Source organism: Vanellus vanellus (assembly GCF_965231255.1).
Source record: "Vanellus vanellus genome assembly, chromosome: 1".
Taxonomy (NCBI): domain Eukaryota; kingdom Metazoa; phylum Chordata; class Aves; order Charadriiformes; family Charadriidae; genus Vanellus; species Vanellus vanellus.
Genome location: NC_138905.1, coordinates 173,537,608 through 173,552,842, shown reverse-complemented (window position 1 = coordinate 173,552,842; position 15,235 = coordinate 173,537,608). Strand labels below are relative to the sequence as shown.

Below are 15,235 nucleotides of genomic sequence, written 5' to 3'. Positions count from 1 at the left end.
CAGGAGAGCGGTGTCAGGCACTGTGCTCTAGTGAGGGGAGCATGGAAAGAACAGCTTGTTCCAGATGTGCTCTCCCACCTCCTCCCGTGACTGTTACGTACAGCGTTGGTGGAAAGGTCTTGGGGGGGTAGACGTGGGCTGCCTTTGTCTTAAATGTAAAATAGTGAAGTTAGCTTTTTTAAATTTCATTTTATTCGACTGAAGTATAATAAAATAGACTTTTTACGGAGCTTGCCTGCATATTGCAATCAACTAGTGATATGTATCTACCATCTAGTGGTAGTTGCCCAAGCTGCATAAAATTGCTGTCTTGAGGCCATCTAGTGGCCAGATCTCTTGGTTTGGATTTTTTTTTTTGTTTGCTTTAGGAGCTTGGTGCGTGCAAGTTACATACCTGTTTCCTATCTAAGTTGTAAAGTGCTGTTCTGTTTAGCGTAACTAAACAGGATGAGACAGTATAAAGAATAAAATTCCTTCGCGTGAACAGGTGGTTTTTTTTGCTTTCGCACTTGATTCAGAAACTTAATGGGAAAATTTGGAAAGCAACCTATTTCATTTCTGATATGTGGTAAAATCATATGTTTTAAGGAATTGGTGGTGCTCTCAAAATCGGCGATTATGTTGGTGAGCAGAGAACTGCTCTCTGTTTTTCAGTTTCTGATTTTGAGGTAAAATAATATATTAGTGAATATATTTGTTTTGCTATGAATGAAAAATGCATCAAGTTTTGCTATCAGACCACTTAATAATTAAAAAAAAATATGTATTTTTAAGTCAGCTATGCCTTATACAGCATAGTATAAACTTTTCAGAATGCCAGAGGAAGCTCTTAATAGGTGAGTTTCTCAGAGTGATGATTTTTTAAAATTTTTAAAATTTTTTTGCGCAATAAAAAAAGAGGAATTTCCAAGCTGTTTCTTTCCATTTTGAACAGAGCTGTAATGCTGATAGAGCAAGTAGCTGTCATGACCTAAAGGGTTTGGTTTTCATGCTTAATCTGCCTGTAGTTGAAGTCTTTCAAGTCATGTCCGATTGGCCCCTTGTTTTGGGCAGCCTTTTCACCTGTGGGCCCCAGAAGGAATTACAGAGCTCATCTGGATTCTTTGAAACCACAGAAGGGAGTTTTGGGTTGTCCCTATAAACTAGGAGAAATGAATTTTAATTTGAACCTCACAGATGAGTTAATAAGGAGGAAGAAATGGAGAAAAGTGTTCGATCGTACAGCCAAAATTTAAGTTCTCACACAGAGATCTGATTTGTTCTTTTTTGAACAACATCTGGGCAATGTAAACACTGTGTACAACTCACACCAATAAAATACCACGGTGTGGAGAAATGTAAATGTACATGTTGTCCCAGATGCTATATTGGAACAGATAATAACCATACCAAAATTTTGTAAACAAATGCTCCTACAGTTTCCAAAGCTATTAGATGATTCAAACAGTCAATAAACTGCACACAAGCCGGGATATATACTTCGGGGGTTTCAAGCGGGCACAAATTGGAAGGCAGAGTTGTTGCACGAGCTCAGGGTGAGCACAGCCTCTGGTTGTCTGACCCCGAGGAGTGGTACGCATGGTCTAAATTTCTGGCGGGAGGATTCCTCTGTGTGATTTTAGGAAACCTGACTTCTGAATGTCCACATCACAAATGTTATGCAGGTTTCCCTTAGTTGTGCAAGAGAAGCTGAAGGGAAAGTCATTTGACTGAAATCATTAATGTTGGAAGGAACTATTTTGGCTGTGCTTGTTTCCCTCCGATTGTGAGAGGTTGACCTTCATACACTGTCATCTAACTCCTTTCTTTATGCAGAAAGAATTTGACTTACATGGTTTCTCCATACGTGTTGGATGTAATGCAGAGTAATTGGAATGAAGAAGCTTTGACTTGGGCATTAAGAAAAATTTACCAACAAGGGTAATGAAGCAGTATGAATAAACTGTGTAGGGAAGTTTCTGAGCGTTCATCACTGAGTAGAAAAAAAAAAATAATTGTCTGTTGAAGTTGATAGCAAATGCTTCTAGTGATCATTGTCAGACTTCAGGTCAGGCCTTCAGGATGGAGCAAAAATGTGTCCCAGTTCACAAATGGAATAAATTCTATGCGGGTAGATAGATAATCCTCCCAAATTGACTTTTATTTAAGAAAACTATTGGCCAGTTTTCTGTTCCTAATTTTTTGCTATAACTGTTCAAACTTTTTTTGAAAAGACAGACTTTTTTTTTTCTGTGGTGGTTTAATGTCTGAATTTTATGTGTTTTATTTTTTTCCCTAAGTTTGGGGACTTAAAACATTGAGGATTTGTGTGCAGGGGTTTTGTTCCCCTCTGCCCCACTTCCATACCTTCCGACCTCTTCAGTGGTTTTTGTGTTTATTGTGAACTTCCCATTTGGGAAGTTTCAGTTTTCCACCATCTTGTCTTCTCCAGAACTCCTAAATTCTTGTCTCCCAGCTCTTGTGTTGGGCGGTTTTCTTTTTAATTGGCCTCACTTACTCCCAAAGGTGGGATATCACCTAATTGGGAATTCCCACATTTTGACCTAATGCATGCAACCTGAAGTCAATACAGATGATGATGTTGATTGCAAGTACGTATGCAGATATGAAACTTTTGAATTGTAAAACTATTGGGAGTTGTGTAAAAGTGTTACTTGAACTAACAGCGGTAGTTACGCTCAATGTCCTTTTTGTTTCTTGATTTCTTAAGATTCTACATAAAACTTCTAAGGCTTCTTATATCTTATGCTTGACTATAGATGTAAAAGAGAAGAGAGTAGCCAATGCAACATCAGCTTCTCAACTTATCTTCATTTCTATACTATGTTTACAGAGCAAGAGCGGATACTTTTATTCTGTTCGATCCAAACTGGATAAAGCTGAATATGCAGCCTTGATACATGCACGTATGTGTGCATATAACTATATTTTTGGTTATAAAAGTGTAGCAAGGGTTTTTTTTCTTTGTTTTAATCTAAGTCTTGTATGTTATAGTCCTTTGTTTGCGTTTACCCTTCATATCTGCTGTCATCTGGTTAGATTTCTGTAGCAATGCAATGCTTTCTTTTATGTTGGAATTTTTTCTTGTTTAAAGTAGTAGGTTCCAGCCTGTTTACCATTTGCTTTGTTATTAAGTGACTATACCATGGGGAATGTCTGGGTTCAAAGTCAATCTCTGAAAACCTGAATTACCGGAAGGGAATTACTGACTGTGTAAGCATGTCCTTATTAGTTTAAAAGTGAAATTACTGTTAAGTCTGTTTGCTTAGCTATACAGATTAACAAAAGCTACTGTTTCTTTTATTTTATAGTGGCGTTTATTTTCAACTGGATTGGATTTTGTTTATCCTTCTGTATAACAAATACCATAGCTGGAAGGTATGGTGCAATCTGTGGATTTGGTCTCTCCCTGATCAAATGGATTCTCATTGTACGGGTATGTTTCTTGATTCACACTGTGCAGACTCTGTGTGTAGAACCAACCTGTAACAATTTATTCAAGGATATATAGTATCGGAATTAAAAATCAGTATATTGAATTCCAGTGCTTAACAGAACGCGTGGAGATTCCTCTTAACTTCCGCTTTAGTAGAGAATTTATTTGCTATATATTCTTATGTGCTTACTAATGATGAAGCTTAACCTATTTTTTTCTTACATAGCATTTTGTGCTCATCTTTCCACTAAAATAAATGCAGAATGACTCATTCTTTCCACAAATATTTAAAAGCATACAGAAGAAGTGGAGCAAGTACCTAAAATGTCACTGGTGTTATAGTGTCCTATATGAAGGATTTATAAATGGCTCGGCCTATCAGAGGGAGGAGGGGGAATCAGAAAATGTTTCTTCCTTCTGCCTGATACTTTTATTCCTTGTAAGATACATACTGAATCAGGTCAAAATTTAATCTGAAGTTAGTCACATTTTTACTATCTTACATACTCAATTTCTCGGCATATTCACTGCAAGACTAGATACTTTTCAGAAAGGTATGTTAGCCAAGTGGAAGTTTCTTAGCTGGCTAAGTGGATGCTAGATGAAACGTAATGGTTCTTTCTGAACTTGAATTCTACATGTCTGTGAGACACAACATTTAAAATCTCCTCCTGTCTAATGAAGAAAGAGATCTTGGATAACTTAGTTATCTTTTATGCCCTGCCAACTCTGAATTATTTGTTTATTTAGTTTTTCTCTGTTTGTGCTAATTACTTGATTTGGTCTTAGCACAATAGTACAAGGATTGTAGATACAAGAGATTGCGTGGTCCTTCCTGAATCCTTCTTAGAGTGGAGAGTGATGACTTTTTTCTTTTTTTTTCTTTTTTCTTTTTTTTTCTTTTTTCTTTTTTTTTCTTTTTTCTTTTTTTTCTTTTTTCTTTTTTTTCTTTTTTCTTTTTTTTTCTTTTTTCTTTTTTTTCTTTTTTCTTTTTTTTCTTTTTTCTTTTTTCTTCTTTTTTTTTCTTTATTTTCTTTTATCTTTTTTTTCTTTTTTCTTTTTTTTCTTTTTTTTTTTTTTTTTCTTTTTGGCTTCCCCAGGGCAGGGGAATGCTACTGGACCAGATGTGATTCTGGTGTATTTAGTTGGAATTCGGGGTTTGGGATGGAATTTATCTTAAGGGAGCAAGACGACATGAATTTTTCAACTATGCATTCATTTGAGATATTTTCAGTTTCCCTTGAGGCATACTAAACAGAGGGCAGGACTTGCTCATTGTGTCAGTCTTATTATTCCTGTTTGCTTGAAAATGTGCTCATAACAAGCACAAAAAATAGTATATGCTAAACTTCCTTGAAGAATTACTGTGTTCTAGACTATATTTAAATTCTTGTATATAATCTGTTACTAATTCTAAAATGTTGGAGTTGACCAATTCCAAGACCTCAGGGGTGGGGTTTTTTCATAGTGAAGATTATCATCTTCCTGTGTAGTCTCCCTTTCTAGAGGCAATAGCAGAAAACTCATGAGGTGTACGTTGACAATTTTGTTTTAATGGTGACACGCAAGCACGCGTGTGTGCACAGAATTGTTCTGTCCCTTTGTTTCAAGCTCCTCTGAAGGCTTGTGCTGCCCTTTCTCACTTGGGGTCGGTAGTACAAAATGTTTTAGTGTCTAAACTGTCCAAGCTCTCATATGCTCTCTCTGTATCAGTTTTTAATGGGGCGAGGAAAGATCAAAAGCACAATTTTGTTGTTGGGGAAATTCTGCAGCCATGGCTGCTTCTGCCTGAAGAAAGCGTGACAGTGATGCACATAGGCCAGTATTTGATTGCTGCTTTTAGTAAATCTTCTTTCCAATTAAATGAAATTGTAACTCTAAAAAAAGCATATTGGTATATATGTTTAGAGAATTGAAAATACTGACGTTCAAGTGAGATGGGATTAATAATGTTGTCAGCTTCCTGGGAATTGAGTATTCATTTGGTATTTTAATGAAGTGTCAAAATATGAAATGCTTACTCTGCCGAATCATCAAAATGCTAGTATTTATATAGGAGTAATGTAACTGCCAATTCTTTAGTTCAACTTAGCAATTCCGTTTCTTGATGATTTTTTTTTTTTTTGGTTGCCCATAGAAATGAATACAGTACAGGTTTAAACCTTTAAAGAATGCACACGATCTGGCTTTATTCTGGAGAAAAAATGAGAATCTCAGTGCACGGTTACTTAAGAAAAAACCAACAACTGTATCTAGAGTTCTTTGAATGTCTTGGATTTTTATCTGATTGTGTATATGGCCCAGTATCTTGTCTCTTTTTTTTTTTTTTTTTTTTTGCATAAACTGAATTATGCAATTTCTTGGTTGATACTACTGAAACGTCCCAGAAATGGCAAATGGGAAGCACTGTGGCAGGATGCTGTAAACATACTGAATAACAGTAGGATGGAGAGTGGTAGAAAAAGTGTTCAGAGCTTCTAAATAGATTATTTTATTCTTTCTGGCAACTTTTAACACGCCTCCCCATTCCTACTTCTTCTGTGAGTTTTGGAGACGTTTGATTAGCCTTTTTATCAGTGAAGCATGCAGTCTGGAGTCTGGTAAAGGCACAGATACCTGTCTCCAAGACCATCGCACCCTGCCCTCCAGCTGCCTCCCACATCACAGGGAGGACAAAACTGTCTACCATGGTCACTAACAGGAACAGTTGAAATGCCACTTCAAGGTTCATTTAGTTGCGTTCAGCTCACTGCTGGGAACTGAATGCTGGTTTGAAAATGAAAAGACTTTAATGAGTTGGGGGTCTTTATGGGGCCGGTATTCTTGGCAACGATTAACAGTAGGGGGTATACAGAAGGTCAAAAGCTCTTCTTTTGAGGGGTCAGCAGAACATCCCTGTCTGATAAGATTAAACTAATGTGGCTTTTGGTGCTAATATCTAAAGCAGCAGGCTGCTGTAATGTGTTTGGGATGGCAAGCATTGGAGGGAGAAAAGGGAAATCGGCAAGCGGTGATTCGTTATAACAGAAAATGTCAGATGACTCTGGCAAGTAATACGAGGGGTTTTATTATATATATTATTTTTATATATATACACACATATTTTTATAGTTTTTAAAATAACTGCCACAGACCAACTGACACTGGAAGTGTTATTTGTATATTAAATTGCTGCACAAATAACAGGTTTGCATTTTAGTGGCATTTATTACTCTTATTGAAATTTGCCTTTTCCTCTCTGCTTTCTGTATTTGCATAGTGCATTAAATGTGTCTTCGTTGTCTGTCTTACTGCAGCTAAGCCTTGTGTATGAATTTCAGTTTTCAGATTATTTTACTGGATATTTCAATGGACAGTACTGGCTTTGGTGGATATTTCTTGTACTTGGTAAGTGGCAATTGAAAACATTTCTGGTTTAATGTGGAAGTACTTAAAGATGAATCATGTCATTGTAAGTAAGAGTTCTGTAACATGTTTAGCTATGTGTTTTTCTTTAGCTGCTGATAGATAGTTTTGTGTGTTGTTTTTATTTCCATAGTATTCACGAGGTTATTGATTGCCATACTGGTGTTATTGTGTGAACTGCAGACTATTCAAATAACCTTCAGCTCAAACAATTTTCTTCTACATATGTAATTATGTACATACCTGAGACTTGTGCTTTTTAAGCTGCCTCTACTGATCTATAGGAGTGCAGAACTGTGTAGTGAAACTTCGGCTTTATGTAGAGAACGTACTGAAAAGTGAGTGATAGCTAGTACTTGCATGTATAAACCTGTATGTCAGATATTAACATTTAAGAAATGTGACTGATCCTAGGAAGGTGCAGTCTGCGGTCTTGTACATAGGTCACGAAATGTCCTTTTCTAGTCCTTTGAAATGCGTACTGCATCAGTAGTTTCTCAGTCGGACAAGAGAATGGCTTCATGCTTTCTGATCACAGGGCTCCCATGATGTCAGCTTTCTCTGAAGAGGTCTGTCTGCCCATGTTCAAAGTCTTATATGCATCAAATTATGCTCTTCTGTCTGCTTTTAATTAGGATATACCAATCCCCAACCACTGCACTTTTTTTCCTGCTATGGATTTTGTATTTTGAATATGGAATCTGGAATGATTTATTTTTTTTTTTTACAGAAGTGAATGCTACTATCCATTTTAGTTTCTGTCTCTGGAAGTATAGTAAACTATACTGGTTCAGTAGGTGGCACTCTTCCCTTTGAGTCAGTTGACTCAAATAGCTAACAGCAAATGTTAGAATGAAATGTTGAGTAAATTTAAAAAAAATAAAAATACTGAGGTCCTGACTCGCTATTTATCTCACAAGAAATCCCAGAAATCTTAAATGATGTTACCTAAAACTTTTTCTATCTGTCTTTTAGTAAAGGTCGAGGGCATTCATCAGACTTCTTAATACTCAGCTTGCTCTACTGTTGCACACTTGGTTGCTTGAGATACATAGAAACTGCAAATATTTAACACATCATGACATCAGTCCCTTGAATGCTTTCATATTCTGTATGAGGTGATTGTATTTAAGTCAGAAGTGAAATAAGTCTTTACAGGTACAAACATCTCCAGATAAATCTTTAATTAAAACAAACCCTTGTGGAGCCTGAGATTGAAGTTTGACACTTTTTTTTCACCTGGATGAAAATAGCATGGTTTTCCCCTAACATTTTCCCCCGCCATGTCTATGGAAAAAGCTGTGCATTTGTAGTTCCTCTTTTTACTAGTCTATTGCAGCACTTGTTCAGAAGTTAGCTCACTTAAATTTAGGAAAGCTTTATATTCAGCCTTAACTATTTGAAGGTGGTTTTGTTTTTGTTTTGTTTTGTTTTGTTTTGTTTTCTTTAACTCACAAAGTTTATAATATGCCTTGGAATAAAAAGCACTGTGAGGCATGCAGTATGCATCCAGCAGCCAAAGTTCCCTTGTCTTACGAATGTTTTGCATGAAATAAGCCAACAGTGTTTTTAAACTGATAAAGTGGATGTATTGAGATTGCTAGAACACCATAGAAGGATTTAACCCAACAGAGCTACTTAGCAGGACACGGAGGAGTGTTATCAAGTCATGGGAGCTCTGCCAACCAGATCTGTATTTCATTGTTTCAGATAACTTTCCCATTAGAGCACACGAAGTAGCGTGTCCTGTGTGTCTTCACAATTGAATGAACTGAGCTGGATTCTTTCTTTTGCGTAGTCCCTTGACATACTTGAGCCCACCTATTGCCATCTTCTCCTCTCTGCCGGTGTTCACCTATCTGTTTCTGCTTCCTTCCCTTCTTTCAACATCTGGAAAAATCTGCTTATGCTTCACAGAGAAGTGAAGTGGTCTGCTTCCAAGGAGCTGTCATGTACAGTGAACAAATTGAAGAGAGAGACAATTCTAATTTTCAAATTTAAATGTTAGCCAATGTTTCTTTTTGAGGAACACAATGGAAAGTGGTGTGTTTTTTTTCCTTCCCTAAACAGAGAAATATAAAATATGGGTTGAACTTGGACTGATTTTCCAACATGTGTAATGTAGAAAGTATGCTTTCAGGCACCTTAAGAGCTGCCTCCCCACCTTTTGCTGTTTCAGCTGCTTTTCAGTTAAACATGGGACTATCTCTGGTAACCTCTGGGTAGCAGCTTTTGTAGTAGACTTTTGATCCCGATCTTAGTGCTTTCTTCTCCATGCAGAATTCACCTTAATGACAGAAATGTGTCATTAGGTGAAAGTCCCAGTGGTTAGCAGAGCATTCTCTGTGTTTGGGATTTTTTTTGTGTGTGTCCTAATGAGGCTTTAGTTTTAAAAAAGCAAAAAGAAATTAAATAAAATAAAAATTTACAAGTGAAAAGAATTTAGAGAAGAAATGAGCATATGAAAAAAAAAATCGGAGTCCCAACGTGGAGAGCAGGAAGAAAAAGTGCATCATTTCATACACTGCAAAATATCAGTGTAACCATAGAGGTTGTTTATTAGGATGCAAGATAGTGAAAAGGATGAAAATCTTTGCTAAACTTGTTAAGCTTCAGTTCAGATTTTCATTTGAACCTTTGGAATCATAATGTATGCGTATATATATATACACATAAGTGAGTATCTTCAAGGTACCTGTGTCCTCATTAAATGAGAAGAATTGCTCTCTAGGCTCGTGTTTCTCTCCACGGGACGTGGAACTCAGATTTAGACCCCCCCAACTCTTTGTGAAGATTGTCTTTATCTGTGTTGGATTCTCCCTCATCCGACCGATGAATGGATTAATCTATTGAAGTTTACTTAGTGGTGGAAAATGGACTAAGGAGCTATGTCCACTATGCAGCAATGTTTTTTCTTCTGGGTTTGTTTGTCCAGATGTCCAGTGAATTTCTGAATTGATACAATGATGTTGACAACATCATGTTAGTGATTTCCATTGTTGCAACTGTAACTTTTGTGTGACTATTCTGTTCTTCTCATCAGAGCTGAAATATTCTTTCAAATGCAGTTAGATTTAAATATTTTAAAATAGTTTGAAATGTGGCGTTGACCAAAAAAAAGTAATCATAACACATGTTAAATAATTTTCTTTGCATCGACTATTGTTCTTCCTCCTCTTGGACAGGTGCATTTTCCTGGATGGTTAAATCCCAAGCTATAATCTACTGTAATTTATTACTTGGCTTGTTTCTAGAGCAGTCGGTACTGTCTGTCTGTTTTGATTTTGGGTTCCTCCCCCTTTTGATTTGCAATATATTTATCTTATACATTTCTAAAGGTACGTTTAGTGGTTCTTCTAACACACTGGTAACTTATTTTAAGAATGCTGCTTGAAAAATGTGCAACATGCATTCTTTTCTTTTTTTCTTCCTTTCTTCTTTTTAAGGTCTTTCATGCAGTCTTTTTAGCAGATGATACTTGAACCCAGAACGAGTGTAAAATTTCTGAAAAGCTTTCCATAAGGCTGTATCCTAATATCATAAGATAAAAGCAGAAGACCTGCATGTTGGAATTTGTGAATTATGCATAAAGACCTCGCTTTATTTATTATAATCTAGATTTAAAAACAATGTTTTAATAAGAATAATGTGAGATAGCGTGTACTTAGGTTGATGTACTTAATTTTGTGCGTTTTCTACACTTTTAGGACTCCTCCTCTTCTTTCGAGGCTTTGTTAATTATCTTAAAGTCAGAAATATGTCTGAAAGCATGGCAGCTGCTCACAGAACAAGATTTTTTTTCTTGTACTGAAGGTAAGCAATTTTTAGTGATAAGATTATCTCTCCCAGGAAAACTGAGAAGAATGAAATACTTACATTAAAAATAAATAATCAAACTTCTGTCATAAAACAGAAGTTGCATGGTTTTTGAACATGAATGTTGTATATATTCTACGTGGACCTGGAAATACCTGAAGTGTCTTGAAATCATGAAAATTGTAAGTAAATAATGCATCCTTGTTGCCTCCAGTCCTCCCTGGAACTAATGTTCAGTAACAAAATGAGGAGGAACCTTTTTTTTTTTTTTTTTTTTTTATTAAAACAAGAAGCAGTTTCTGCTGCCTGTCAGGATGCTGTCCTTTGCGTTGGAGAACTGGCTTTAGTAGTCAACCTGTTGTCAGCAAGTTAAGAAGCACTAATCTGCCTGCATATTAAATCTGATTGACATGGGTCTGAACATGCAAACAATAGATGAGTGTTGTCTCTCTTTACATGACTGGATTAAGACAGTCATGTACAAGTATGATTATTGTGTATGCAACAATGTGCTTTATGTATCCTTCAGGTAGCTGACTAATCAGTCTGGCACATATCCACTTTTTTTTTATACTTTTTATCCGTTAGGTGGATCTATTGGACTTCATTAAACTGCATGACGAGATGAATTTAAGCCTAGAAATAAGTACTGTAGCATTTTCATTATTCTGCAGTTTACTTAAAATGCTTAAATACTGTATTGAGAAGCTATGTTTGCCATAATAAAGCAGGTTTTTGTAACTTTTCTCCAAGGTTGGTCACAGGATCGATACGAAATAATCAGCAACACATTACTGAAGCCTGAAAAAAAACTTGAGACAGTATTTGCTTAGAAAAAAATGGTTCCTTTTATGTAAGACAGTGATGTACATTTAAAAGCAGCTAGTGATAAATATCTATGCTATACCATATAGTTCTTGATCATGGAAAAATCTGTTAACTAACATAATATTTCTTTTTAATGTGCCATTTTGTCAAAATTATGCAGTAAGTTAGTGTTAAGTACCTAAGGTGTATATTGCCTTTTAGTAACCAACCTAAATTGGCATCTACATGGCAGTATTTCCTTTTTAGAATAGTTACATATAGCTCCTTTTCTTAGCGATACGGTAACCTCTTCAGAATACCTAAACTTGTAGATACAAGACTGAAAATATCTATTAGCTTTCAGTACAACAAAGTTTAAAAACACTATTTTAAAAATAATTGTTGGAACTCATTGGTATTTGCAAACTGTAGCTTGAAAAGAATAATGAGGGAGTAGGATAATGTGGTCTGGGATTCTTTGCTCTCCTGCAGTTAAAATTCTGCTTTGGGACAAAACACTATTTAATTCAGCATTAACTGAAGTTAATGAGTTGTCCTATCTGAGTTCAGTGGCTTTGAATTTTTCCTTTATCTGTAAGCATTACTGAGATGTGGGCTGAGAAGGTCTGTGGAGTGTTTAGAGAGCTGGACACGTAAATACATTTTTTTTTTTTCTTAAGCATCTTAAGTATTGAAACAAGAAGATCAGGTTAATTGTTATCACACTTAAATGTCCTTGTTCTTGCATAGACAGGTAAATTCCTCTACAGTGACTATTAGTTTTAATAAATAACAAATACTACCTTTTACAGTTACAAAATATTCTCAGGTGTTCTTTTGAAATGATACCAAAATAACAGTAAGTTTTTGCTTTTTTCTCCCATTCCGACATGGAAGGGAAAAAGGCTGCTGCTTTGCTGCTTCTAGGTTTAACATCAGTTAGCAACGCTACTTCTAGTGAATCACTGCGATGAACTGAAGTACAACTCTTTCTTTATCTCCAGACTGCATCGAACAGACATTCCTTTCCTATACCAGTGTGAAACTTCCAGATGATCTGTAACCCTCCGAGTTAATAGGATAGAAGACTACTAAAACCAGAAGATGAATTAGTGAAGATACGGCTTCAAAATGAATGGCAGAGTGGTTTAAGCTCAAATACCAGTTCTGGTCATTCTAGTAAATATTTATAATTGCTGTCTTTTGTTTTAGCACATTTGTATATGTGCTTATTAAAAAGATAGTACTGAAGTGAGAACAAACCATCTGTTAATATATCTTAAGTACAGTCAGACTCAGTTAATCTGTGCTTGTTGTATCTGAAAGATTTAAGTGGTAACTTGTTTCACAGCATGTATGTACCACTGACTTGTTGATCTGAACTTTGAGTACAATGAAATGCATTAAATGATTCAGATTAACCAGTTCAGACAGGTTTTTTTATATAATTTAGATTCATCTAATGATTGTGTAGAACATTTTTAAGTTTACTAAACCCAAACTTCCTTATTGTCACAAACTTATATTTGCCGTTATTTTATCAAATTAAAACCAATATACTGGTTTGCTTAAAACTGATACTCCACTTTGAGTCCCCTGTAAATAACTCTGCATAAATGACTGTTTGAATTGCTTCTTAGGAAATATGTCAAAATATATTTTGTAACAGCATATTCTCTAAACTTCGTTTAATCTTAGAGCTACATACATATTTTTTGTTAATTGGCCATTAAGGGTATAGTTATAATTAGATGTAATTTTGGAGGTAAAGGCATTGAATCATTTGTCTCATCCTAACTTTCCTCACGTGAATTATTATTACCTGGTTGGGGCTTGAGCCTGAAAGTTCGTCATTCGCGTGCATGATCCTATTAAAATATAGGGTTTGTTCACGTTAGCAGGGATGGACAGCCTCACATCTTTAGTCCTCGGTTATGCAGTTGTATCCTCGTAGGTGCACCTTTGTTCCTGAAACAGAGTATTGCAAATGGGTTATAACACCGGCTTTGTTTAGGAAGTCTCGAGTTCAGTATGAATACAACATCCACCCTGAGGGCTTCTCAAAAAAAAATTCATATAGCTATCTTACAATGCTTGTTTAGAATAAATACTTTGCCATTTCCTAAGAATAAACTAATTTAAATGTAAGGTAATTTTGGAAATAATCTATGAAGGAAAAAAAAAATAAAAAAAATCTTACTTTTAAAGCTCTGAAAGTAGAAAATGTGTGTTGCACCTCTCCTAGGATCATTTAAGGTATGCCATTACTTTCTTATAAATATCATCTCTTTAAGGAGTACTGTCTACTGTTCATGCATGTGTGGTTTCCTTTAAAGTTTGTGAAACTTATGCTTCTCCTTGAGTAGGAGAATACATCTCTCAGTCCTTTGTACAACTGGAATCTCAGTTGCAAAAGTACATTGGTTGTTGGTTGCACCTTTGAGGAAAAAAAAATACAAATACTTTCCTCCAGTTTTTCTTTTTATGTTACAATTCTGCCTTTTTATTACTAACATTAAAACCAGTGAGGTTTATGTTGTTTTAAGCTAGTGCTGTATTCCGTTTTGTATCTATAATGAATGTTTAAAATATACATATGTAAACTGGTCACATTATTTGTTTTTTTAATCTTTCAGAGATGCTGAAAGTGACTAAAACTTTAGGGGCACCTCCACTTCCCAGCTTTTTATGGAAAGAATAAAATTAAATATTATGTTCAATATCCGATTGGGTTTTCCTTCTAAACTTATCTGTTTGTTTCTGTATTCTTTTTGCATTCATTGTCCATAAGAAAAAGAAGCAGATAATAAAACATTGCTTTGTTTTGCTAATTAAGATGTATGCTTTTTGTTGGTTTTGCACTTCACAATATTTGTGTCAACATGGAATTACAGACAAATTACTTGGCAAAATACGTACTAACCAATCCTCTCTACTCTCCTCCTTTTCATCTCATGTTTTATGGAAACAACCTGTAAGGACATTTCTTTTAATTAGTTAATACAGCTGTGAAAAGCATGCAATACTGATTCATTTGCTGTTTACCAATATAAACTAGTACTATTTTTTAGCTATAGCAATTTACCCAAATTAAGTAGCAGTCTTCCGATTGATTTATTTCTGTTTGCTCCACTGCATTTTATAGAAAGCTTCATAAAGAAACTTGGTTTTGTTGTGTTTTCTTTTGTGGACTAGTTTGGAAAAATTCTCCTTTGGACAGAAAGAATATGTAGGGTTAAAAACGTACACATGTTATCTAATCCTCTATAGTTGATGCAGCAGTTTGGTAGCCTGAAATCTCATCAGCAGGAGGAAGGGAATTGGGACACTGTTTTCAAAGACTCTGCAATCTATTCCAGATGTGTCAAATGCTGCATATTTTCCTTGCTATTTCCTGTGAGCTTGGTTAGGAGCAGCTGGCTCTGTGGTTTGGAGACACCTGGCCAGCTTTGCTTTGTGTCTTAGGGGGTGTGTGTGTTGGGGGGGAGCTCCAGTATCACAGTGAAGTTGACTGTAAACAGATTTTGTATGAATGTAAATAAGGCTTTGAAGTTTGGAGCAACAACAGCTCGGGGGGCGGTGGGGGGAGATGGGGAGAGAAAATTACGTTCATGCCAGTTGTTCAAAGAAAATGTAATGTGTTTAGTTTTGTTGTCTACTTTTATTGGTGGGGACACCACAGAAAGATGGACATCTTGAATGTGATTCAAGTAGCCTGCAACTCTATTAACGCATTTCAGAAATGGTTTATCACTCACACTTCCAGTCCTC

The 15,235-nt window shown here is 35.8% G+C and overlaps 1 protein-coding gene across 2 annotated transcripts in view; it reads left to right on the top strand.

Annotated features, from left to right (window-relative positions):
* NDFIP2 (Nedd4 family interacting protein 2) overlaps nt 1-14,295 on the top strand; it is a 47,553-nt gene extending 33,258 nt beyond the window's left edge. Inside the window, exons 5-8 of one of the 2 annotated variants that reach the window (XM_082479723.1) lie at nt 3,312-3,436; nt 6,757-6,823; nt 10,549-10,654; nt 12,469-14,295. In XM_082479723.1, the coding sequence (XP_082335849.1) occupies nt 3,312-3,436; nt 6,757-6,823; nt 10,549-10,652 (296 nt within the window). In that variant the 3' untranslated portion in view covers nt 10,653-10,654; nt 12,469-14,295. Of the gene's footprint in view, nt 1-3,311; nt 3,437-6,756; nt 6,824-10,548; nt 10,655-12,361 lie in introns of both variants that reach the window. The other variant, XM_082479724.1, reaches the window with a different exon arrangement.
* Nucleotides 14,296-15,235: the final 940 nt, after the last annotated feature.